The sequence below is a fragment of the Lissotriton helveticus genome, chromosome 4_1, assembly GCF_964261635.1.
Source record: "Lissotriton helveticus chromosome 4_1, aLisHel1.1, whole genome shotgun sequence".
Classification (NCBI taxonomy): Eukaryota; Metazoa; Chordata; class Amphibia; order Caudata; family Salamandridae; genus Lissotriton; species Lissotriton helveticus.
Window position 1 is genome coordinate 1,063,072,671 of NC_136063.1, and position 25,506 is coordinate 1,063,098,176.

Consider the following 25,506-nt stretch of genomic DNA (forward strand, 5'->3'; position numbering starts at 1 on the left):
CAACTAGAAACTGAAAAATGCATGCATAAGGAGGGTGTGACACTCAGAAACCCCCCTGAAGCTACAGCTCTAACAATGAGGCCCACATTTATCAAATAATTGCAAGGCATTACATGATGTGAGTGTGGGTGTTCTCACACATTCACCCTTGCTTCTTGGTGCATTCCCAGATTTAACAAGACTAGTGAAGTTGTGACTGCGACAAAATAGTTTGCCTACTTCATACAATGAGGAGAAATATCTTTATTGCTCTTTCTTGTTTCCTCTTTCTAAGTGTGCTGCATTCTGTGACACACTAAGAAAGAGGAAAACACCTCCAAGGATTGTTTTTGTACAGGAAGGTGTTCCTTTCTGCAATAAAACAATCCTGCCTGCAAAACAGGCACCGTTGCACCGCTGCAGTAAGAGAGCAGGAATGCAGCATACCTTTTTATATATAATGCATTCCTGCCCTCTCAGTGTGTTGGCGAAGTATGTGCTACCCTAGAGCCAACACAGGCACCGTTGCACCGTGCTGCAAGGGTGCCTGCATTGGTACTAGGCAGCACATATTGCACCAGTGCTGTCAAAATAGGAGTGCACCATATCCTTTTAGATATGATGCATTCCTGCCCTCTCCATCTGATGCAATACAGTAAGATTTCTTGCTGTTCTTCGTCAAATATTGATAAATTAGCCCCATAGTATAGAATGTACACCTGGGCATGAGCGACACTGTTGCTCTGAACATACTCAGTCCTTCTGCTGCATGATGGTGCTTCTACAGAGCATTGATAATTGCTGTAACTCGCTGGTCAGTGTTGCAGGTATTTTTCTTGTATGCTCACTCACTGTTTCTTCTGAACTAGTAATTAAATATTTAACTTAACTGGTTCAATGAAAATGAAGAGCAAAATCCACAAGAAGACAATGTCAAAAGGGTTTATCTTTATGACATGTGACTCCAGATTCAGTGTTGTAGTTAACTGCACCATTTAGTTTCACAGAACTGGGTATATGTCAACAAATCACCATGATTCCCTCTTATGGATGCACTATAATTTCATCCTCACTGTATTGTTTGCAAAGTTATCCTACCTCTCAGAAAATTTAGCTAAGAAACTGGAAAGGCTCAGGTACTTAGCTCATCTTGTGGATTAGGTCAGAATGTAGGAATTTATGTGAGCAAGGCACTTGCTGTTTCCCTGTGAATAAACACATATCCCCTAGATGTGGATAGTGTTGCTCACTTTTCTGATTCAATTACATGTAATAATCTGTTATTCGCTATTAGTGCAATAAAAAGTGGAGCACCAAGACCTAGCACTGGCCCTTTACTGGCAACTTAGATAAGTAAAATAAAATGTTTTCAAATGTATGTTATGTGTGTGCATGCAGGTGAGTGTCTGTAGGCGGAAGCGAAAGTGAGAGAGTGAGTGTGTGTGACAATTATTGAGTGAGAATACATGAATAAGTATGAGTGAGTCAGAGTTAGTCAGGATGAGTGAGTTAAAGAGTGACTGAATGAGAGTGAATGAGAATGAATAGGAATGAGTGTGATCGAGTGTTACAGGGTGTGAGGGAGTGTAAGTGAGAATGAGAGTAAGTGTAACTGTGGGTGATAATGAGAATTAGAGTGAATGAGAATAAGTGAGAATGAGTGAGACCAAGAGTGAGTTCAAGTGAATGTGAGTAAGTTTGAGTGAGCCTAATTAAGAGAGCGAGGGCAAATGAGTAAGTAAGAGCAAGAGTAAGTGCAAGAGAGTAAGTGAAAATGAACTAGTGAAAGTGAGTGAGAAGGTGTGAGTGACAATGAGAGTATGTAGGCATGAGTGAGAATGTGCTGTTATGCCTGCAAGTCTGTTGTTGGACCTGCCTTTCTCAAAGTAATTATTGGTGTATAGGAGCACCCACGGCAAAATGCTGGTACTGGCACACTTGAGGTAAATCTTGGCATGGGAAACCCATGGAAAAATTGCTGGTGCTGGAATACCAAAAGAAAGTCTTGGCATTGGCAAGTGGAGTTAAAAAATGAAATATATTTCCTTAAATAAGTGCAAATTTCAACATATGATTGTGCTATTATGCAAATATTTTCATGTGGGTTTATTATTTTATAATATTTGGCTGCCTAATTGGCTAAAACTAGACAAGTATCAAAGCATAAGTGTGGATTTAATGGTTAAATAAATATGGAAATATGCATGTTATGGATTCATTTATTCACAAAACAAATATGGATGAATACAGATGCGATGACCAAATTACAGATGTAAATGTTACAAAATAAATACTACAAAACTGGGGGCCCTAGTTATAAGAGAAGATCTAATAATAAATATATTCTGCAAGGCCGTAGCCCTGTAGTCCTTGAAGCGCTCCAGCGCACTATCTGCCTTGTCGCCAAAGAGGCGACGGCCATCAAAAGGCATGTCCATGAGAGTGCTCTGGACATCCCCATAAAAGTTCGTGGACCTCAGCCAGGCGTGACGACGAATCGTCACCATCGCTCTACCTAGCGAGTTTGTGGTGTCAAGTCCACATTGGATGGAATACCGTGCGCAGCAAGAGCTTGGGCGAGCCGTGCCCTGGCCTCCTCCGGACACTGGGGCAGCACGTCCGCCGCCGTATCTCACAGAGAGTGGGTGTAACGGTCCAAAAGGCATGCAGAATTAATGCTTCGTAACTCCAAACTGAGGGAGGAAAACAGTTTCTTGCCAAACTATTCCATCCTTTTGGATTCCCGGTCCGGTGGTGCGGTCTGGAAGGCAGTCTGGGACGAAGAGGCCTGGATAACCAGACCTTCAGGGGCGGGATATATGGACAGAAAGCAGGGGTCGCCCGGAGCTGGGTGATGGCGTTGGGCACCTTTCCGATCCAGAGGGACTGTGGTGAGTGGAGGAGAGTAGGGTCTGCTTCCTATGGTCACCCCAACTTTTTGCTTTTGCTTTACTGGTTTTTGACTTAGATGTGGCTGTGGGTCTCCTAATCAGACCCACAGCCCAGATGCACTCTCTCTAAATTCACATCATGTACTCTAGGTACAACCACAATTGGGAATTGGTTCACCTTGTCAGCCCCTGTAGAAGTGTACCCTAGGTACTCAGGGCATAGGTGTAACCAAGGCCTACCAGGGGTTGCAGCATGTATTATGCCACCCCTGGCTGGCCACTCAAACTGACACAACTGGCTGATCACTCAGCTGGGGCAAGGTCGTGTAATCACCCCTTGCTTATGTATAGTATTCCTAGATCTACCCTTAAATATAGACACACAGTAACCTATAAGTCACTCCTATGGCAGGCCTTAACAATCCTGGAGGCAGAGTGCTTGGTTATGTGTGAGATGGTGCTCTAGCATGAGCTGAGCATGTCTGCAGCTTTCGGAACGATGTCCTTATAGCTGTTCTATGACCTCGCCATACCATATACTCTTAAGTGCATTATAATCCTCGCGGTTGAATGCTAATTTTGGTTTGGCTTTATCAAAACATGTCGTGTAAGGTGTCATATGCTTCGGAATACTACCCCCTCGCCAATTCTGGCGACGGGATAGCATTCCACCCTTCTAGAGGGAGAAGACATGCTGTTGCTGACTATCCCGGTTAAAGTTAACCAGAGCCCCAGCGTCACAAAATGGATGCTGCTGCCACAGACACAAGACTGACCTCCTGCTGCTGGGAGTCCTTCCAGCGAGGGAGGCCTGGACAATAGGTTTCCTGCCTGGAGAGGTGCGAGCACCACCCCAGACAGGATTTTGTGTATTGGGACATGGAGGGCTGAATAGAATGAGACATGCCGGGGGCACACTAGGTGCTCCATGCATACCCCAGTTCAAACCGGTTGCTGGGGCACTCCAGCCCCGGCTCTGGCGCGAAACTGCACAAAGGAAAGGGGGTGTAACCACCCCCCTTCCTGGTCCCACCCATAGGTGGGACCTAGTGAGTAAACCAGCCCCCTTTAGTAGTATAAAGATAGGAGCTGACCCAGGAGACTTTAGATTTGATCCTGAACTGAAACTTGAAACGAAACTCTGGACCCTTCGACATTCAACTGACTTGAAGACTGAAGAATCTCCCTTGTGGCCAAGGAGTGACCACCCTGGGAAGCTAGGCACCATCCAGCAACTCGACGGCTTGCTTTGTTCCCGTTCCCGCCGGAACTCGAGCGCAGAGCTTGACAAGACCTCGACTCCAGGACTCCTCTGACCCCACTGCACGACTCCAGCACAGCTGAGCCCCGTGGAATGCGTCGGAATCCGTGGAACCAGCCAACTTGGAAAGTCTTCAACTTGCTAACAGCGAAGCTCCTGAGGCATCCTCGAAGCTGTGCACTGGGGACTGAGACACCCCGACACCGAGCTCCACCTGCACCAAAGACCAGCCCTCCACACTCCACGAGATCTGCGTGTGGCCCTTCGGCTTGTGTTCTGCTCAACGCGTTGTCCCGGTTGCTGGCCAGTTGACTAGTAGCCCTGTGATGATAATCCTTTTGAAAATCCATCGCTGGTCTGGTTGCTCCAGACTGGCCCTTGCTTCCCTGAAGAGGTGAAGTACCTCAGACCCTCCTGGTCTGCACCAGAAGCCTTTTGTGTATCCTGCGTGGATTGCCTTTGCTTAGGCTTGTTGGCTCCGATCTTGAAGTCGACCCCTCCATCTGCGAGAACCTTCGTGGGTCAGCTCCTCTCCAGCACCTGGTCGTCCTCGACGCCTCCTGGTCGACGGGGCTGCAACGACAAGCTTCACATCCGCACCTGATTGCTCCTCGACGACGTCTGGTTCCTCCCTGGTTCCACCCGGTCACTGGCTAGTGACCTAGACTCTGTCCCCTCTGCTTTCAGGTCCTCTTCATCCTAGATCCACCCTTGGATCCACCCGGACATCTTCCTCCTGGTCGCCTGCAGCATCTTCTTCCAAGGCTCCATAGGAATCAACGAGAAAAACCGACACACTTTGACACCTATGCACCCGCAGCCCGTGGGTGAGGTAACGCGAGTACTTCGGTGCTCCTGTAGGAATGGACTATCCTAGTGCCTAGTTTTGTTAGTTGTATCTTCCTAGTTAGACCGGAAGTGTCCTAAATCTTTGTACCTTACCTTTTAAAGTTCCCATTGACTTTCTATTGACTCTGGCGTGAGTGTACTGACACTGCACGCGCCGCCTGTGGGCCTCCTACTCCTAACCTAAGGGTCAGATAGCATAGCCCCAGCGATTCCCTAGGCCCTAGGCCTTCTCCTTTCCCAAGTCGTGGTTCTTATACCACTTACTTAGTATATGGTTTTACGCGCCCAACTGTAAATTGTGCTATTTAAAGTATTGCTAAGTGTAACTTGTTATGTGCTTTTGCCTCTGATCTCAAAGAGTTCAGAGGAATGTGTTAGTAAATAAATACATATATATTTGATATATATATCCGGTGTGGTGTCCTTTCATTTGGTATTCAAGGGGTTACATATGGTAAAACAGCTGGCTTTACATGCCCTCAAGAGTCTTTTAGCCTAAGACTGTTCTGTCCACGCTACCACTAGGATAGCTGGTCTATAAGGTTGACTTACAACCATCACAATAAGGGTTGTTTGGACTGGTGCAAGGTGTTCACTAGAATAGTGAACATCATATACCAGGCCAACTTCTCACAGTGGGCTTGGACCAAGTGCCCATCAGAATGTCAGTGAGGGCCTCATTAAACGGCAGCAGAGGCTCCGAAGAGCTTACGGGCGGTTGAAGCACCCCGGTGAGGAGGTTAGTCATCACGGCCGCTGCAGGGAGCCCAAGGCCAAGGCTGCCCTGCGCAGCACCACAGTATAAATTGCTCCCTCCTCCGTAGCCACGGAAGGAGGAGAGATAAAACCAGTGTCAGGCGAAGTGTCTAGACCACTGGCCTCCCCTAGCTCATCTGCCCAGTCCTGACTTAACTGGCACTGCTGTGCCAGAGGGTCCTCAGACCCCTCCCAGTCCTTCCCTTCATCCGTGTCCTAATAAACAGGTATAAATGACAGAGCCGGGTCATAAGCGAAGGGCTCGCCTATCGACGCCGAGTGGCGCCGCTCTGACGCCGGACCAGGGCTGAAACCAGGGACGGCACCGTCTTAGGACACTGCCGGAAGCGGCACCGTGGGTGTCGGCGCCAGCGGAGGAGTCGTAAGGTCAACAGGCGTGCCGGCAGGCCTTGACGGCGGGAAGAGAGTCCTCATGGCCACGAGGAAGTCTCTAATCTCGCCCAGAGTAGCATTGAGTCCAGGGACCAGGGTGTGGGGCCGGATGAGACTCCAGCGGCTCCGGCGGAGCTGCACAGGTGGTGCCGCCCGACCCTCGGCCGAGTCGCGTGACCGGCGAGGGGAGTCAAAAGAGTGATGTCATCTCTTCGACTTTTTTTTGCCATGTCTCGACTTACCTGAGTGCGAGGACTTGGATCCCGACGAATGGTGGGGACCTCGAGCGGCGCGTTGCCGACTGCCAGATCTCGAGGAGCTTGCAGGACCACTCCCGCCTAGCTTTCGATGTCAAGGCCCGGCAGGCGGGGCACGACTTGTCATCGTGGTCGGCCCCCAGACAGTAGACACACAGGAGGTGGGGGTCGGTAACCAACATCAGTCGGTGACAGGCGTCACACGGCTTTGAAACCGGGCATTACTACTGGCACCAGGAGTCAAAGTCGACTCGAAAAAGATAGACAAAATTGTCCAAAATGTTAGTCGAAAAATGACTACGGGTACGCGCTTCCCGGATCTGCACTCACTGGCGTGGAAAAAAGAACTGACGTCAGCGCATGAGGGCGGCATCTAAGTACTCCGACGACGTCATCCCGGCGATCACGCCGCCGCCGACGGACGCGGAGACGCAGACGACACCTACCGATGCGCAGGGGTAATGCTGACGAAAACTTTCCGGATCTAGTCTGACGCCTGGGGGTTATTCTAAGGTAAGGAATCTAACTAATGTGTTTCTTTCAGATAGGGGACTTATAAGGGCACACCAATTAGCAAATTGTGGAGGTACCAAAGTACTTACCAAGCCAATTTAGGGAAGAGAGCGCAGATGCTGGGGTCCTGATTGGTAGGATCCTAGCAAACTAAGTAAAAAAACACACTGACACCAGGCAAAAAGTGGGGTTGGCCATGAAAGCAGATCCTACTTTCTTACCGATATATTGTGTGTCTTGTGTTATTTGTTATTTAATTGTTTTGATGTTGTTTAAATGCTTTACACTTGTTCCTGCGTGTAAGCTTTGCTGCTCAGAGCTATGGTTACCAAGAGTTGAGCTAGAGGGGGTGTAAGAAACAAAACCTACTAGTCCTAAAGAAATTGGTAAGTGCATTATATGGTTAATGTCACCATTCCCATGTGTACAATCACCAACCTCAATATGGCACCCATACTCCTCCAATTGCTAGTCCCTCCTTTATTATTATCCTTCTAGGGCTGAAGCCCTGAGTCCCTCCTCTAATTATTCCCCCACTATCACCTGACTATAACGCTCCAATCCTCGCGTTCACACCACTTTAAGACCATGGTCACATGACACGCCTTTTAGGAATCAACCGGGAAGTAACTCTGCCGATGAGCACCCGAATCTATTGTAACGGTAAGCGCCAGCCCCGCGTTCCCTGCTACAGCCCTTCTCCATGTAGGCGTTGTATTAATTCCTTCCCCCTCCCACAGGCTATTGTGCCGACTGGAGTACACCACAAGGTATTGCCCTTCGTACGTGCCTTGGATACGAACGCTAATGCTGAGGTTGCCTATTCAAGTACGCTACATGGAATCGCCCTTCGTACTTGCCCAGGAATTAACTCTATCGGTGAGTCCCCTTCCCTTCACGCGCTGCCACTTCCCACCGTCTTAGACTGTTAATTCATATAGCTTAACCCTTTCAGGAGCAGCCATCACAGCAGCCCCCGGTCCACCGCGCAGTTATCTCGAACCGATCTCTGCGGTAAGACTCATACCTCGCCCGTTTTTTCCCAGCGTTCACAAGACCCTACTCTCCTCTCACTCACAAGTCAGAAAATCCACACTCAAGAGTGCAAATAATTAAGGATTGTTCCTCCCCTTTTTTATGCTGTGTTTCGATACCGAACATCATTAGTAATCACTATAATCATTCCAAATGTTTCTCTTGTTATGATCGCTGTGGATACATGCCTATTAGCATTGTCAACTTCTTAATGCATTGGTTTAATATTGAACAGATATATTGAACAAGCATTTGCCATGCAATAGGTCTCGCATTTACGCAAGTTTAAGCTATTGGCATTGTAAATGACACTGCCTTTTTTTATGTTTCAAAAACAAAAATAAAAATAAAAGGCATTATGGGCAATGTTAATAGCTCAAACTCGAGTAAAGGTGAGACCTATTGCATTGCAAATGCTTGTTTGTATTAGGTACTCCCAGCAGCGACCTAGTACGGCCTTAGCCGGCATTGGCCCTGTCATTTCTGGTACATCACCTTCGTGAGAGAACTCAGTTGCAGGATCAGTCAGTGCTTACGATTTCCATGGTAAGATTTCAGTTGCAAAGAAAAACAAGCATATAAAACATCATAATTAAGACCACTCAACACGCTTAAGACATCCTCTGAGGGACAGAATTTCTCTTTGAATGGTTTTATGTGTAGTTATTCTGTATGCTGGTCCTTCTTCTATGTCGGTTTGTTTTACCTGTCCTTATCTTGTAGACCCGTTAATTCTGCAATAAAATAGTATAGGGGAATCATGTTAATCCTAATAACGTGTATTAGTTAGTTTGAATGTAATACTGCTAGTTAGAATTTCGGTCAATCACTGTTTCACCATGAACCGTGCTGTTCAGGATTTCCTTCTTGTTGTCTGAGTCAGCATCATATTTTTATTATGTAAGTGGGCAAATAAGCTTATCAGAAAAAGAAAGAAACCAGGGCCGTATAATTTAAAGTAAGCTTTATCAGCATTGCTGCAATTATTCTGAAAGGCCTTTGCTTTGCCATATGAAAAGTGCAGGATTAGAGGCTGATGTATTTCAGCATTGGAACGCTCTGAACTGGTTTTGAATTCTTAGCAGCTGTCTCCTGACCTGTTAATTACTAATGCGAGGTGTCAATCATGTTAGGCCTGCTTTCGTGTAGATTATGGCTTGCAGGAGTTATGTTCGATATAAAATATTAAAATAAAAAATATATATTTTACTGTAGTTCCACGAAAAGGTTTCAAAGATGTGCTTAAAATGAAAAATTACGTAATCTGTGGTCACTTGAGCACTTGCCAGGGATTGTTTTTTTTTTATTGTAACATAGGCCACTGAATTCTTTCACAGCATGAATAAACAAGGATTAATTACCGAGATTATAAAAACCAAAGTTTGCTAAAATTGAAGACAAAACATATCCATAATGGCTTCTGGTTCAAGAAATGGGATGGATTTGCGCGCTCGTCGAGACCAGCTGTGCCCTGTACCAGACAGAGGCAGTGGAGTAGGAAGGAGGTGGGAGCCCCCTTAGTGCCGATATAGGGGGCATGCAAAACGAGGCACTGCGAGGAGAGGGGAAGATAAAGTGATTGAGAGACATAGGGAGTAAATGATGGAGAGGGGGCTTGAATCACGGAAAGAAAACAATGAAATGCCAGACAGGTTGGAGAAACGAGGGCCGAACAGGAGAGGAGGAAGCAAGGGGGAGGCAGGGGCGACAATAAGAATTTATTGAGCTTTACTGACACCAGGCTTTTCAGTTATCAGTGACTGCTAAACTGCTCACTATGTCCAATAAGCAAATTCAACGGTACACACCGAGACGGCGCAAGGCCTTAAAACCGCAGGCCGGTGACGGTCTCAGGTGCCCCCTATCCGCTTGACTGGGTTGATGGGCGTTTACCTGTCTCCCTGTCTGTCTCTTTTTTTGTTCGTATATATTTAGTATTTATTTACAGCCAAGATTTTTTTCCTGGGAGTGAAGCAAGGCATAGAGAGAAATCCTTAAAATGAACGGAAGTTCCGGAGCGTCACGTCTTGGGGCGGGACTTCCGCTTTTTGAGGAAAGCCCGGCCCACAGAGAGCAGCAGTGACGCGGGGCTCCCAAGCGTGAGGGAAGCCCCACGTATGGTGATTGGGCGAAGAAAACACCAGGGGAGTGCAGAGCCTGTAGAGCGCAGCGAGGCGACGTCACAAAAGAGCACGGTGAGTGGAGGGGGTGGGATATGTGTGTGTGTCTGTGTGTGTGCGCGTGTGTGTGTGCGCGTGAGCCCGTGAGTGGTGGGAGGGTGCGTGCGCGTGAGCCCGTGGGGGGGGGGTGCGCTTGTATGTGCCTGCGTGTGTGTGCCTGTGTCTGTGTGTTGTGCCTGTGTGTGTGCCTGCCTGCCTGCGTGTATGTGTGTTGGCCACTTCAGGGAATCTGAGGCAGGGGATGTGCATGGCGCCGGCCTGGACGTGCGCGTCCACAGACACCAATCGCCGCGCGTGCCCGACCCCTGTCTCAGATTCCCAGGAGACGGGCGACATAAGGTGTCGAGCTGGACGCAATGCTTCGCATTGCTATCTCCAGCTCGACCTAAAAATGGTTATAAGAGGCCTTTAAATGTTTTTTGAGTCCTTAAGCTGCTGCATTCAAATCGCTTGCACATTGAATATCATCATGTATATCTCTTCACTGTAATTCATCTGCCACATTGTAATTATTCCTTACTAGTTGCGCCGGATATGACTGCAATTTATGACTGATTCCGCACGATCACTTTATGCGGCATTGTTTCACTTCTAATATACATGCGTGTAGAACCCGTATGAACGGATATGCTACTGCTTGTGTACCAATCGCTTGCACCTTTTCGCCATATTAGTTTGCACTGCCTGTATACATTGACACAATATACCTATGAATAAGCCTCACCACCTAAATTAGGCACATCGTCTTTGTTGACTCCACGCTCTCCACCTTCTTCCCACATCCTCTTGTTCGCACTCCATGATATGAAGACTTTCTACACACCACTGGAACTCCCCCGTTACGCCTCACACTGGCATAGTCTGTCTGCCCTTGAAACTGGAGGCATACCCATCAGTATCACTCCAATTCAGCTGCGGGCTACAGTTATTATGTTTCCACGCTATTCTCCCCGGAATTCTTCCAATTCCTAACCTTTCGCTTCTATATCCGTCCCTCCCCTTTTTTCCCCCAGGCTAAAGAGGCTCTAATTCACAGGCATGGAATTAGTGTCCTGATGATGATCCACTCATTCCTGTAATGGATTGAAACGCCGTCGACACCTTAATACACCTTATACACAGAGAAACTCTCGTTCATTTTTGATGTAAAGGTGTTTGTAATGATTTGTTTTTGTAACACTGGATATTCCTTGTGAAACAAACCAAGCTTTGCCTGAGCCCCCTGATGTTTGTTTTTTCCCCATGTTTTGTAATCTATCTGTTGAGTGGGATACAGGACTGTGTCCCAGTTTATGTATTTTTGTGTATTACTAATTTAAATCTACAAGTAAATATTAGACCTCTGTCCGGCTGGACATGTCCATGAAACATAGCTACGATTGAGTCTATATTAATTCTTTAGTTTCCATTTCAATGTCTGGGGACCACTGTCGCTGAAAATAATTAACTCCCAAGTTCCCTAGCTGACTTCTTTGGGTTCCCTTGTTGTACAAAATTTATTATATGGTTAAGTTGCACAGCCACATCATAAAATACACTCCATTTCCTCACACTGGGGTGACAAATAGATCGACCACTTGCTGAAGAGCCTTGAAGTACTTGGAGACTCATCCCCTACTCATGTACCTGTTGATGCATGCTGCTTTGCAGGTCTGCAGTGTTAATAGCCATTTTTTGACCGATGTTCAGCTTTTAGCAAATTAGTTGACAGTTGGTTCAGTGCCATATGGATTGTGCCAATATAGACAAGTAAGTGCTTTCCTGTTTCTGAATGCAGTAAATTGCAGTCATGTCTGTTTTCACCAAACTATTTTGCTGCAAAGTATTTCACTGCCAAATAGGTTGTTGTCAATTGCAGTAAATTGCTATGCATTTTCTATTGCTATTTTGTCCAGTGTCAGGTTGGTTAAATGCACCCACTATCCTACAAGTGAGCCATTTGTGGTGATGGTTACCTGTGGCTGAGGATCTAAAAAGAATCTGGCCAAAACAGCTTCTTAGATTCCATCAGTTTGTGTTGTGATGAACACTGGGTTTTACCAACACTAGATCATCACACTGACATGCCGCTTAAGACCACTGCTTGGATAGGATTCATGTGCAAACGAGTATGCACAACTATTGAGTTACACAAAGCCATAATCACCAACAATTTTATTTTGTTGTTGTTTTTAATGTGTTATGACTTGAAAGTTTCTGAAATGCCATCACTCCCTCATGGTTTGGATAGGCTTTGCTGGTAACTCAAATCAATACCACTCCCAAGAAGGGATGGAACTGTTGGGGACACAGAAGGTTTCTTTGACACGGACTGTGAAGCGTAAGTTGTGCACTAGTGACAGTGCTGTTTAAGTGCATACTAAACATTTCTGGTATCTGCTGCTCTTTATCAGCCATTTGTCCACATACATAAAGAAATGAATAGTGCTGCAGTAAAGATGTGCTGCAACCACTGCTTGACATTTGGTTAAGACCATTAGGACTGTTGTGACTTTGAAATGCAGCGCACTGAACTGGTAGTGTGGTCTACTTACCACAAAACCTGAAGTAGTGGTGATGCTCCAAATGGATGAGGAAGGGCCCTTGAGATCAAGGGCTGCCATGCGACAATCTGTGCAGAGCCACAGGAAGACATCATGTTGAAGTACTCTGACAGTACGTGGTGGTTTAGTGGCCTGGGTTTCAGGATACGCTGCGTCCTCCTTTGGGTTGAGGCCATATAGGCATTATACTGTTTAACTATTCTGATGCAGAGGAACAGGCTCTACAACACACTGATAAGTGCTCACACTGCATTTTGGCAGTCGTTTATGTCCCTGAATGATAATGTGCCATCAAGGTGGGATGTTTGGAGGTGTGGTGTTAAAGTCCAAGCAGTAGTCTTGGTGTCTTGTTATAAAATGGACAAACCCCACTTGTCAGGGTTATTTCCTCCCAGCTTTTAAAGGAATAACGTGAATCTTCCCCCAAGAGATGCTGTTTGAAGGGGTGTTTGGGGGGGGGGGGGGAGTGGTGGATAAGTCACTTCTTGCAAGTAGGGGCACTCTTTCTGCGGCTACCACTACAGTTGCCTCAGAAACATCGCTTGGTGATGGTTTTCTGGCCCAGTTCCTTCTACAATGGCTGCTGTTGATGGCAGCGAGGACACTGCAGTGTGGTTGCAGCTCAGACACTGCCTCTCAATTGCTGGCACCAAAGCTAGGTTTACTTTTGTGTTTAGAAAGCATCCATGGCCATTTCAAAATTTAAATCTGTCTTGCTCTTTTCCATCATTCTTTCAACATGGGGTACAAACAGGTGTTCACCATCAAAGAGGACATTAATGACGTGATTTTGGACCTCAGGAAGGAAACCATACACCCACAGCCTGGCTTGTCTATCCGAGTATTATTGTCATGCCTGCCAGTTTCCGGATCGGTTGGCGGGCGAGACAAAGATGGACGCCGGGTAATCCGCATGTGCAAGGGGGTCAGGCAGGAGTTAAAGCCTGACTTCCCCTTCGCACTAGCGTTTCGCGTTATAGTGCACCGCGATCCTTGCGTCGCGTCACTTCCGTTCTGGCCATCGTCTTTGGTGCTTCAAACCGAAGATTAGTTTGTTCTATGTTCTGCTGTCCGAGCCGTAGTTTCGGGACCAACGAGGTGCTGTAACCTCATCCTTCGGCATGTATTGTCCTTTGAGTCTGAGAGGCTTGTTGTCCCTCTCACTCCGCCTCCGTGCTTAGATTCGAATCGGAGTTCAAAATAGTCCCTCCTGGTGCCGGCTACTTTCTGCCCCTCTTTTCTCGGGAAGCCAACCTGCTACTCCCGGTTCCGCCCGCCGACCGGACTTGGTATTTCGTCGGCCGGCTGGACCAGGGCAGATCTAGTGTGTGGTCTTGCCTGGGGCATTGCGGTAGTTGTAGTCCGCCCAGTATCCTTTTTTGTTTCATGCCCTTGCTTACCTAGTCCTTACTTATTTTTTTTTGGACTTACACTGATTGTTGGAGACTGGCTGTCGTCACGGTTGGGCAAGGAGAAGATCACGGTAACGCGATTTTGCGCACTCTTACTTACTATCTCTCACTGTTCGTTAGAAAGAGCTTTAAAGTACTTATGTATTCTTCTTTCTTAGATGCTACACATGGAATGCTCACTACTTAGATAAACATACTACAACTTGTTACCAAGTTCTTGATAGGGTAAGTCCAGATTTCTCTTTACACCTATACAGTGATTACATTGAACTCCTAGAGGTGACATTAATGTATCCTCATTTCACAGGCACATCAAGAGAAAGTTCCCGAAGAAGAGGCCAACTGCTTACTGTACATACCTTGTTGACTTTCACATAGTTCGGGGATTTCAGAAATCCTAATCGGTAATCACACATTTAGAAAAACCAAGATATTCATGTATGGGATTCTTTCTGTATATTGACACTCTCCTGAACTAGGGATACTTGGTCTCTCCAGTAACAAAGCCCCGGGCCCTGATGGTCTTCCACCTGACCTATTCAAATCTAATATCACCTTATGGGCTCCCATTCTCACATCTGTCATCAATGCTGGGGTTGAAGTGGGGGCTCCTAAATCTTGGGGAGCATCTACTATCGTCCCTGTTTACAAAAAGGGGGACAGAACAAAAGCGGCCTGCTACAGACCAATCTCCCTGATAAACTCTGTTGCGAAGGTAGTGGGCGGGATTCTACTATAGAGGCTGAACGCATGGGCCAAACAACACAACATAATGACCCCTGCACAGTATGGATTCCGACCAGGACATGCAACAACCACACAGTGTCTGAATCTATATCTAATAAGTGGTAAATACACCCAAGCAAGAGAGGGAACTTTGTATATGGCCTTTATGGACCTTTCCTCGGCTTTTGACTGTGTCGATAGGAGTAAATTATGGGAAGTCCTGCAAAATATGGGCGTAGAAAATAACTTGATCAATTTTTTGGCCGACTTACACAACGACACCCGTGCAAATGTGCGTTTTACAAGAGACATGAAAGTAACGAGAGATTTTAATATTAACCGAGGGGTCAGGCAGGGCTGTATTTTAGCACCTTTTCTTTTTAATTTATATATAAATGGACTTGAAGATCACCTGGTAAAAACAGACACGGATTACCCTCGAATTGGGAAAACAGGCGTACCGGTCCTGTTGTACGCGGACGACGCCGTTCTTTTATCCAGAACTGCACTCGGACTCCAAAAATTACTGGTTTCTTTCTTCCAATTCATGTCCTCACGTGGCCTAAATATTAACAATTCCAAATCTTTTATCATGACGGTTGGATTAACTCCCAAAAAACAATACCCCTTCTCAGTCAATGGGGAAAAGATACCACTAACAAAAACATTTTCGTATTTGGGAGTACTGTTTGACCATAAACTCAAATGGGGCCCTGCCATAACTAAAAAGAAAGGCGAAATATTGAGGACCAACTCTGGTATAATGGATTTTGCTCGTAAATTGGGTAACACTCCAGTGTCCGCCATATTGAAGCTCTATCAGGCAAAAAGTGTTGCGGTGGCAAGTTATGGAAGTGAACTGTGGGGGTTCTTACCGGTTGATACCCTAGTAACTCTTGAAAACAACTTTCTGAAACAGGTCATGAGCTTGCCAAAGAGTACCGCAAACTTCTCCGTACATGAGGAATTGGGCACCCCATATTTAGCTGACAAAATCGCTGTAAACCCTTTGCTCTGCTGGTTAAGCTGCTGGCGTAATATATCTATTCCATTGACTCATAAAATCCTAGCTGAAGCCCTTACTTGGGAAGGACAACTCAAGTTACCCTGGCTGAAATACATTCGAAATTGCTGTAAAGATCTGGGCAGATTAGATCTTTACGTAACACCCCAGAATACCACTAAGCAAGATGTCAATTTTGTAAAAAACACTTTTTATCTGAAACGACAACTCGACAGGGAAGAAACTGAGTTCAAAAAGTCCAGCGTAAGGAGCCACGCACTAACAAAGACCTGTGTGTTCTCTGAACCTTATTTATCGTGGAATATATCCAGATATGAACGCTTCCTGCTGAGCAGATTTCGATTTGATCTTTACCATCTGCTCTTAGCTGTGCCAAGTGGAGCCCATAGAGGTCAAGTGTTGCCAGCTTGCGGCTGCGACAACAAGTCTCCGCAAGACTTGGCTCACTTTTTATTCCTATGTTCTTATTACTCAAGTCCACGCAATATGTTTTTAAAACCGTTGCTAAAAAAGATGAATTTTATACAAATTAAGCCTGCACTTCTATATCTTCAAATGTTGCATGAAGACAGTACTTTTTTTATCTGCAAGTTTTTAAAAACAGCCTTGAAGTTTAGATTAAGCATGGAAGGATGACTCCAAACTGAAATATATTAGTTTTTTTCCTTTTATGATTGAATTGTATATTACTGTATTATGTGCTTTTATGACTGCTCCTCTGTCAGTCGAATAAAGAAATTTTGAATTTGAATTTGAATTTGACACTCTTCTTTCTTTTAAATCCTGTGTTCAACCATTCAGGAGCATTGCCAGTGGAGTCCTTTTTTCCCTTTTGCTTTCCTTGTTTTGTTCCCTCCTTTCCCTCCATATCACCCTTGCATTCTAGGGTTTGATAGAAGCAAGTGGTGTAGGGGGAACGGGGTGGGCTTATCGACGGTTCCTGACACTCCTGCAGAAACAGCTTGTGGATCCTTACAATGATACTCATATTGTTATTCTCTGGAAGAAGTATCTGCCGCCTTCAAATTGCAATGAAAGCAGCTTTTGGGATCTCTTTAGTCTTATAGACTAGCGTCCTACCTCTTTTGTGATAGTACTCATGGAGGTGCTTAAACAGTTGTTCCACTTCTTTCTAGTGGTATTTTTCATAAGTGGAGAGAAAACAAACAGATATGGCTATTTGACCCTCAGACCATCTGCCATTTGCTTCACAGCTGAATCCATTTTACTGCATTCCTTATCAATCAATCAAGTGTCTTGTAAAGTGCAACTACTCACCTGTAAGGGGCTCAAGGCGCTGGGAGGAGGGGCATCTCTTGTTCCTTGTACAGATTACTTCTATCATGCAGTGTATGCTAACAAAGTGTCTGGTGGGACATGACCTTTGGCATAAAGTGGATCATCAGGTGCCATCTTATATTTATTTTCAATGCTTGGTGTTACTTTTCTGGCTTTGGCAGTTTCTTTACATTTCTCCATCGTGCATTTGGTCATGTTTTTAAGCATGGGCAAGAACTACATTGTCCTTTCAGTTTTTGATAAAGTCTCTACCAGAAATCGTTCTTCTCTTACATGGAGGTTGACCTTATAGTGCTCTGCTGCCCTACACATTTCCGCATAGTATACTGTAGTGTCATCTGGTGGTGAGGCTTTGATTCAGTATGGCTCAAGGTAGTCATTATCTGTAAGGTCCACATTATAATCGTGCCAATCATCTTCCCCTTCATGTGTATTGGCAGAATCACAGTATGGTTCCTGTGGGTCATATTGACTAACCTGATCTCAGTCGGTGTTTATACAATGAGATAATGAGCGCTACAGCTGTCAGTTGACAATGGTGGAACAGACCTTAATGGAGTTAAGGAACAGAGCTGGTATCTTTGTGGACTCCTCTAAAGAGATTGGCTCTTCAGGAATCAGGGCAAACAACAATTTATAAACTTGGTGATGGTCTGACCATGAGTGCTTGTGGTTGCACTTGGAAAAGAACTGAAAGGATATGTTCTCCATTTCCCCCACATTCAATCTCATATGATCTGGTTCCAAAACAAAACCTTCTGCACCAGTCATATTTGAGTCTTAATCATTAAAGATTATTCTTCAGATGCAGTAAAAAGTATTCAGGGACCTGGAGTCAAAACAATAGTGGTTTGTAGCTCAAAGGTCTGAGATCACCAAAAGCACAGCCAAACCCAATGGTGGGAAAATGAATTGGAGGTGGTACTTTTGTTGTGGTGCCCTCCTAGTCTTGGAGAGGTTTCTCAACTTACCTTGAGACCCAAAACGTTGTCGGAGAAAAAAACTCTTGCAACGTCCACATTCAAAACTAGATTGCAGGAGTACACAGAGCATTTGACCTCCAGCAGCATATGTACAAACGAATATGTAATAATACCAATGTACATGTCAAAAAATAGCCATGTTCTTACAATGGTAAGAACATGCTGACATTTACAAAGAGCTCAAAGTCAACATATTTGTAAGGGAACGCAGCCAAGAGTTTATTTGGATGGTTAGATAAGATGATCATTTGATTTCGTTAGCCTTTTAAGGTAGTTAAAAGTTAACCAATTTACAATATAGAATTACATTTAAACGTGCAGCAAGGTAAGGTTACGAAAATCATTAATAGTGTCTAACTGAAATATAGCACCTAATAACCTCTAAATGTTCTTAAGAGCCCAAAGTAATTACATTGTTGGGGCTGCCAAGTAAAGAAGCAGTGTGTAGCACAGATTAAATGATTAAGAAAGTCAAGTTGCCTCTCACCATTTTACTCTTCACAAGCTCCTCAATTGCACTAACTAGCTCTGCAGCACTGGGTGTCTCTGAACTGGTAGGTCGAACCAACAAACGAGAAGTCTGAAAAACACAATGAAGTGATAAGTATCAGCAATTTTAAGCATCAAACGATTTGCCTGTAAATGTCACTAAAAAGATAAAGGAACCACAAATTAAATAACAAGTCACAGAAGGTAATTAATTTATATTATACTTTAGTATAACTTATTTAAATTGATTGAGAAAAATGAGGAATGTAGATTTTTTTACTGTAACATTAATAAATTAAATTTTAGTTCTTTTTGCCTCCTGAAACAGCAGAGATTATGGCTGATGGCTAATGCAATGAGTGCTGTTTCACTTCAATAGGACTACGGCTATGTCCACTCCCAAGACTCTATATTACATTCACAGCCCTGTGTGCCAGGCTGTGGCTCCCCTGGGGTAACACAGATTTTGAATGCTTTATAGCTTCTGATAAGCTTTGCTAGTACTTATGAAGGCGGCTGCCCCATCATGTCCAAATTAGAGTCCGTTACCGACGCTAGCCACCACATCACAATAAAAGACCAGCAACCTTGGGCATGACCAAGTTCTGCCAAACTAATATGGACACTAAGGAATAGAATACTTTTCAGTTAACCAAATTGACAAGTTACTTACCTCCGGTGACGCCTTATCTGGTAGAGACATGATCCAACCGCAGATTACTTACCTTTAAAACTTCCAGGTGTCAGGCTGGATGTGGAACTTTTTATATCAGCAGTACCCCTGAGCACTGGTAGGTGCCATCAGTCGACTACGCGTGACGTCATCGGCATTGTGTTCGTCATCGTCGTGATTTCCACGTTGTCAATATAACCGCCACTCCAGAGCAATGACGTAAGCACTTTTCACAACTTTCCATGCCAGAAGCGCAAAGCCATTAAGTAACTGACCATGGTGTGTAAAAAAGGAACTAGGGCCCTGAAAGGAAACAGCCCTGACACTAAAAGACAATTCCGCAGTGTTGGGAGAATGAGTAGGTCGTTATGGAATCTGTGTTTAGATCATGCCTCTACCAGATGAATTAGTTACTTACCTTCGGTAATGATATATCTGTAGGAAACATCAGTTAGTGATAGATCCCTTACCTTAGAATAACCACCAGTACCCCTGCGCGTCGGTAGGCCTTGTCGTACGGCTCCATGTACGTCGTTGGCCTTATAGTTGCTGGCGCTACTTAGAAACGCCCACACGCACTGACGTCAGTTCTGTACACGGCTTTCCATGCCAGGAACGCAGAGCCATGCAAGATACTGACCACTGGTGCATTGAAACTAGGGCCCTGAAAGGGATTACCTTAACACTAGTGTAGGAAGGTGGATATCTGACTATATGGTTACCCCAACTTTTTGCCTAATGTTTAGCTGGTTTCTGACTTAGTTGGCCTGGGATCCTGCTATTCAGGGCCCCAGGCTATCTGCTCTCTCTGCAAAATGAGACACTGCCTGGGGCACACAAGGTGCTCCATGCATAGCCTGGTTCAAACCAGTTGCTGGGGCACTCCAGCCCCAGCTCTGGCACGAAATTGGACAAAGAGAAAGGGGTGTAACCGCCCATTTCTCAGGGTCCACCATTAGCAGGGACCTCGCAGGTAATCCAGCCTCTTAGTTTGGTATAAAGTTAGTAGCTGTGTCTAGAGACATCAGATTACCCTGGAAAGAAACTACGGCACAAAACTCTTGGACTTCGACATTCTATGCTGACTAGAAGACTGAAGAAGTTCTCCCTTGTGGTCAAGGAGTGACCACCCTGTTCAAACAGGCACCACCAGTAACTTGCTGGTTTGCTTGGTCGACGCTCCCGACGGAACCCGATGACTCAGCTACTTGGGACTGTAATTACAGACTTCTTGGACTCCGACCCACATCCACAGAAAAGCTGAGACCCATGGCGGACACGAGAGACGTGGGACCAGACTCCCTGAACATCCTGCAAATTGCTAGCTGCATCGACTCCGGAAGTAACTCGCAGTTGTGCATTGGGGCACGAGAAGCCCCAGACCCTAGCAACATCTTTACCACAGCTCAGCCCTCCACACTCAACGAGTGCCGCGTGGGGCCTGCTCCTGCATTTCAGCTCAGCGAGACTTCCCGGTTGCTAGGTTGTTGGCTAGTGAGCCCCCTGAAGATGATCCTTTTAATTTTCAATGCTTGCCTGGTTGCTCTGGGCTTGCTCTAGCTTCCTTCCAAAAGAGAAGCTCCTCAGACCTTGCTGGTCTGAACTGAAGCGAATCTTCACATCCTGCGTGGGTTGCGGTCACCAAGGCTTGTTGGGTCCAATCCGAATACCGACACCGCAGTCAACTAGAGCCTTCGTGGGACAGCTCGACTCCAGCTCCTGGTCGTCGATGCCTCCTGGTCCTCGTGGCTGCAGAGACAAGCTTCACCTCTTCACCTGTTTGCATCGCGACATCACCTGGTTCCATCCTGGTCACTGGCTAGTGACCCAGACTCTGTCCCCTCTACTTTCAGGTTCTTAAGCTCCTTGATCCACCCTTGGATCCACCCGGACACTCTTCCTTTGGCCACCTGCAGCACTTCTTTTGCAGGTCTCCATGGAAAGCATCGACAAAACCTACACGAAAAGACACCTATGCACCCGGCTGCCCTGGGTGAGGTAACTCTAGTACTCCGGTGCTCCCGTGGGTATTAACTATCCAAGTGAACTAGTTTAAAGGGGTTTCACCGTAGTACACCCGGAAGTGTCCCTAATCAGTAACTTTGTGACTTCTTCGTTCTCCATTGTAAGTCAATGGTAGCTTGCGTCTGTGTTCCCACCCTGCACGCGTCTCCCGTGGGTCTCCTACTTCCAAACCTTTGGTCCTGTAGTATAGCCCCAGCGATTCCCTAAGCCCTAGGCCTATTCACCTTTCCTGAAGTGGTTTTTATACCACTTACTTAGTATATGGTTCGTGAGGCCCCTAGGGCAGAATTGTATTTGTGCAACTTATAGTATGCTTAATGAGTAACTTGTAATGTATCTCGAACTCTGACCTCATAAAGAGCGCAGAGGGGTTGTGTTAGTAATAAATACATATATATTTGATATATACCTTGTGAGATGTCCTTTCATTTGGTATTCAAGGGATTATATATGGTGAAACAGCTGGCTTCACATGCTCTCTGAAGTTTTAGCCTAAGACTGCTTTGTCCATGCTACCACTAGGATAGCTGATCTATAAGGTTGACTTTACAACCATCACCATAAGGGTCGTTTGGGCTGGTGCAGGGTGCACACTAGAATAGTGGACATCATATACCAGGACAACTTCTCACAACTAGAAATCAGTTTGCAGAACAGGGAGGCTGGGTGGGGCGGTAAGGAATCTATCACTAACTAACGTTTCTTACAGATATATTGTTATCGAAGGTAATTAACTTGTTCATCTGACAAACACGTTAGTGATAGATTCCTTACCTTAGAATAGATACCCCAGCAATGCCAACCCCGATGGTGGGTCTGTGAACAAAGTTCACACCAGAAAGTCACGGAGAACAGAACAGCCAAAGAAGCCATCTCTCCGGACTTGACTGTCAAGGCAATAATGCTTAGTAAAAGTGTGCAGCGAGGCCCACGTGGCTGCCTGACAGATGTCTTGCAGGGGGACACCACATCCCAATGCAGTGGTAGCTGCTGTCACCCTGGTAGAATGGGTGTGCAACCCCACAGGAGGGTCCTTTTTAGCCAGAGAATGTGAGAAGTTGGCCTGGTATATGATGTTCACTATTCTAGTGAGCATCTTGCACCAGTCCAAACAACCCTTTTGGTGATGGTTGTAAAGTCATCCTTATAGACCAGCTAACCTAGGGGTAGCATGGACAAAAGCAGTCTTAGGCTAAACTCAAGAGGGCATGTGAAGCGAGCTGTTTCACCCTATGCAATCCATTTAATACCAAATGACATAGGTTATATATTAAAAATATATATGTATTTATTTCTAAAACAACCCACTGAACTCTTTATGAGAACAGGAGCACAAGTGCATAACAAGTAACTTAATATAACATACAAAAGTTGCACAAATATGGATAGGCCCTGGTGGCCCGCTAAACCATATACTAAAATAGTGGTATAAGAACCACGTCACGAACAATGGTAAGGCCTAGGGCCTTGGGAATCGCTGGGGCTACACTGGACTAACAGCAGTTAGGAAGCAGGAGGCCCACAGGATGCGGGTGCAGTGTCTAAATGCACACGCGTGCACACATAGAAGTCAATGGGTGCGTAAAAGTTAGAGAGTTAAAGAATTAGGAGTCTTCCGACTGGACTAGAAGCTACCCACTTGAAATTGGGACACTAGGAGAGTTACTCTTTACAGGAGCACCGCAGTACTCGCGTTACCTCACCAACAGGAAGCGGGTGCATAGGTGTCAAAGTGTGTCGGGTTTCGTCGTGGAGTTCTATGGAGCCTTGGAGAAAAGATGCTGCAGGCGACCAGGAGAGAAGAGTCCGGTTGGATCCAAGGGTGGATCAAGGATGAAGAGTACCTGAAAGCAGAGGGGACAGAGTCTGGGTCACTAGCCAGTGACCAGGAAGGAACCAGGAAGGAACTAGGCGATGTCGGGATGCGATCAGGTGTTGTCGTGAAGCTTGTCTCTGCAGCCACGTGGACCAGGAGGTGTCGACGATGACCAGGAGCTGGATACGGACTATCCCACGAAGGCTCTCGCCGTTGGCGGTGTCGGATCTCGATTCAGAGTCAACAGGCCTTGGCAAATGCAACCCACGCAGGAATTAAAGATGGCTTCTTACTCAGGCCGGCAAGGACTGAGGGGCTTCTCCTTCGCAGGGAAGCAAGGGCCAGTCTGAAGCAACCAGACCAGCGGTGTAGATTTCAGATTTCGTCGTCACAGAGGCCACTAGCCAATGGGCAAGTGACCGGACAGACGCGTCGAGCAGGAAAATGCAAAAGGGCCGCACGCAGCACTCGGTGAGTGTGGAGAGGTGATCTTCGGTGCAGTTTTTGCTCGGGGCTGGGGCTTCTCAATCCCCAATGCACAACTTCGAGGGTGCCTCAGAAGTTGCACGGAAAACAATTAGCTGGCTTTCCAAGATGGCCGATCCCACGTCTCTCGTCGCCTCCACGGGTCTCAGCTTTGCTGTGGCTGTGGATCGGGCTGATGGATGTCTGGAAGTCCGGGTCTTGTCAGGCTCTGATGTCAAGCTCCGGCAGGCGCAACGACAAAGCAAACCGTTGAGCGCTTGATGGTGCCTGCTTGCACAGGGTCGTCACTCCTTGACCACAAGGGAGATTCTTCAGTCTTCTACATCGAGTAGGTTTTCGAAGGGTCCAGAGTTTCGTATCAGAGTTTCGGTCAGGATTATCTCAAGTCTTGGGACCCAGCTCCTACCTATATACCAAATTTAGGGGCTGGATTACCTGCTAGGTCCCTCCTATGGGTGGGACCCAGGAAGGGGGTGGTTACACCCCTTTCCCTTTGTCCAGTTTCGCGCCAGAGCTGGGGCTGGAGTGCCCCAGCACCGGTTTGAACTGGACTATGCATGGGACACCTTGTGTGCCCCAGGCAGTCTCATATTTCATTCAGCCCTCCCTGCCCCAATCCACTATCTCCTGTCTGGGGTGGTGCTAGCACTTCCCTGTGACAGGAAACCTATTGTCCAAGCCTCCCTCACTGGAAGGACTCCCAGCAGCAGGAGGTCAGACTTGTGTCTGTGGCAGCAGCATCCATTTTGTGATGCTGAGGCTCTGGTTAACTTTAACCGGGATTAATGGAAGTAACATGTCTTTTCCCTCTAGAAGGGTGGAATGCTACCCCCGTCACCAGAACTGGCGAGGGGGTAGTATTCCAAAGCGCATGACACCTTACACAACGTGTTTTGATAAAGCCAAACCAAAGTTAGCAATAACCGCAAGGATTTTAATGCACTTAAGAGTATATGGTATGGCAATATCCTAGAACAGCTATAAGGACATGGTTCCGAAAGCTGCAAACAGGCTCAGCTCATGCTAGAGCACCATCTCACATAAAACCAAGCACTCTGCCTTCAGGATTGTTAAGGTCTGCCATAGGAATGACTTACAGGTGCATATGTGTCCAGATAGAAGGTTAGACATAGGAATACTATATCTAAGCAAGGGGTGATTACACGACCTTGCCCCAGCTGAGTGATCAGCCAGTTGTGTCAGTTTGGATGGCCAGCCAGGGGTGGCAAAAGATATGCTGCAGCCCCTGGTAGGCCTTGGGTGCACCTATGCCCTGGGTACCTATAGTACACTGTACAGGGACTCATACGAATGACCCAAATCCCAATTGGTAATGTACCTAAAGTGCATGGTGTGAAATTTAGAGAGAGAACAGCAGGGCTGTGGGTCTGATTAGCAGGCCCACAGCCACATTAAGTCGAAAACCAGTGAAGCAAAAAGCAAAAAAATGGGGTGACCATAGGATAGCAGACCCTACTCTCCTACAGAGAATAACAGGCTTTGATACACAAGACGACCCAGCGGGAGAAGGACCTCTGGTGTACAGCCCGGCCTTTCTTGGTGCCCACGTAGCCAACAAAAAGCTGGTCATCCACCCGGAACTGTTGTGTGCGATTCAGGTAAAATGAGAGCGCACGTTTTCGGTCCAGACGGTGGAGCCTCTCTTCCTCTCTGGAAGGGTGCGGAGGCAGAAAGAAAGTGGGCAAGGGGATAGTTTGCCTGATGTGGCAGGCAGTGACAACCTTTGGCAAGAAGGAAGGATGAGTGCGAAGCACAACCTTGTCCGGATGGATCGACAGAAAAGGAGGCTTACAGGAAAGAGCCTGGAGCTCATTCACGCACCTAACAGAGGGGATGACAACCAGGAAAGCAGTTTTCAAAGTTAATAAACGAAGAGAACAGTTGTGAAGCGGCTC

General features: G+C 46.3%; 1 protein-coding gene across 3 annotated transcripts in view; it reads right to left on the reverse strand.

Annotated features, from left to right (window-relative positions):
* Window positions 1-25,506, reverse strand: part of TRIO (trio Rho guanine nucleotide exchange factor) — a 4,034,553-nt gene that overhangs the window by 1,876,975 nt on the left and 2,132,072 nt on the right. For all 3 annotated transcript variants that reach the window (XM_078687660.1, XM_078687659.1, XM_078687661.1), the window contains exon 37: window positions 18,589-18,681. In XM_078687660.1, the coding sequence (XP_078543786.1) occupies window positions 18,589-18,681 (93 nt within the window). The remainder of the gene's footprint in view (window positions 1-18,588; window positions 18,682-25,506) is intronic.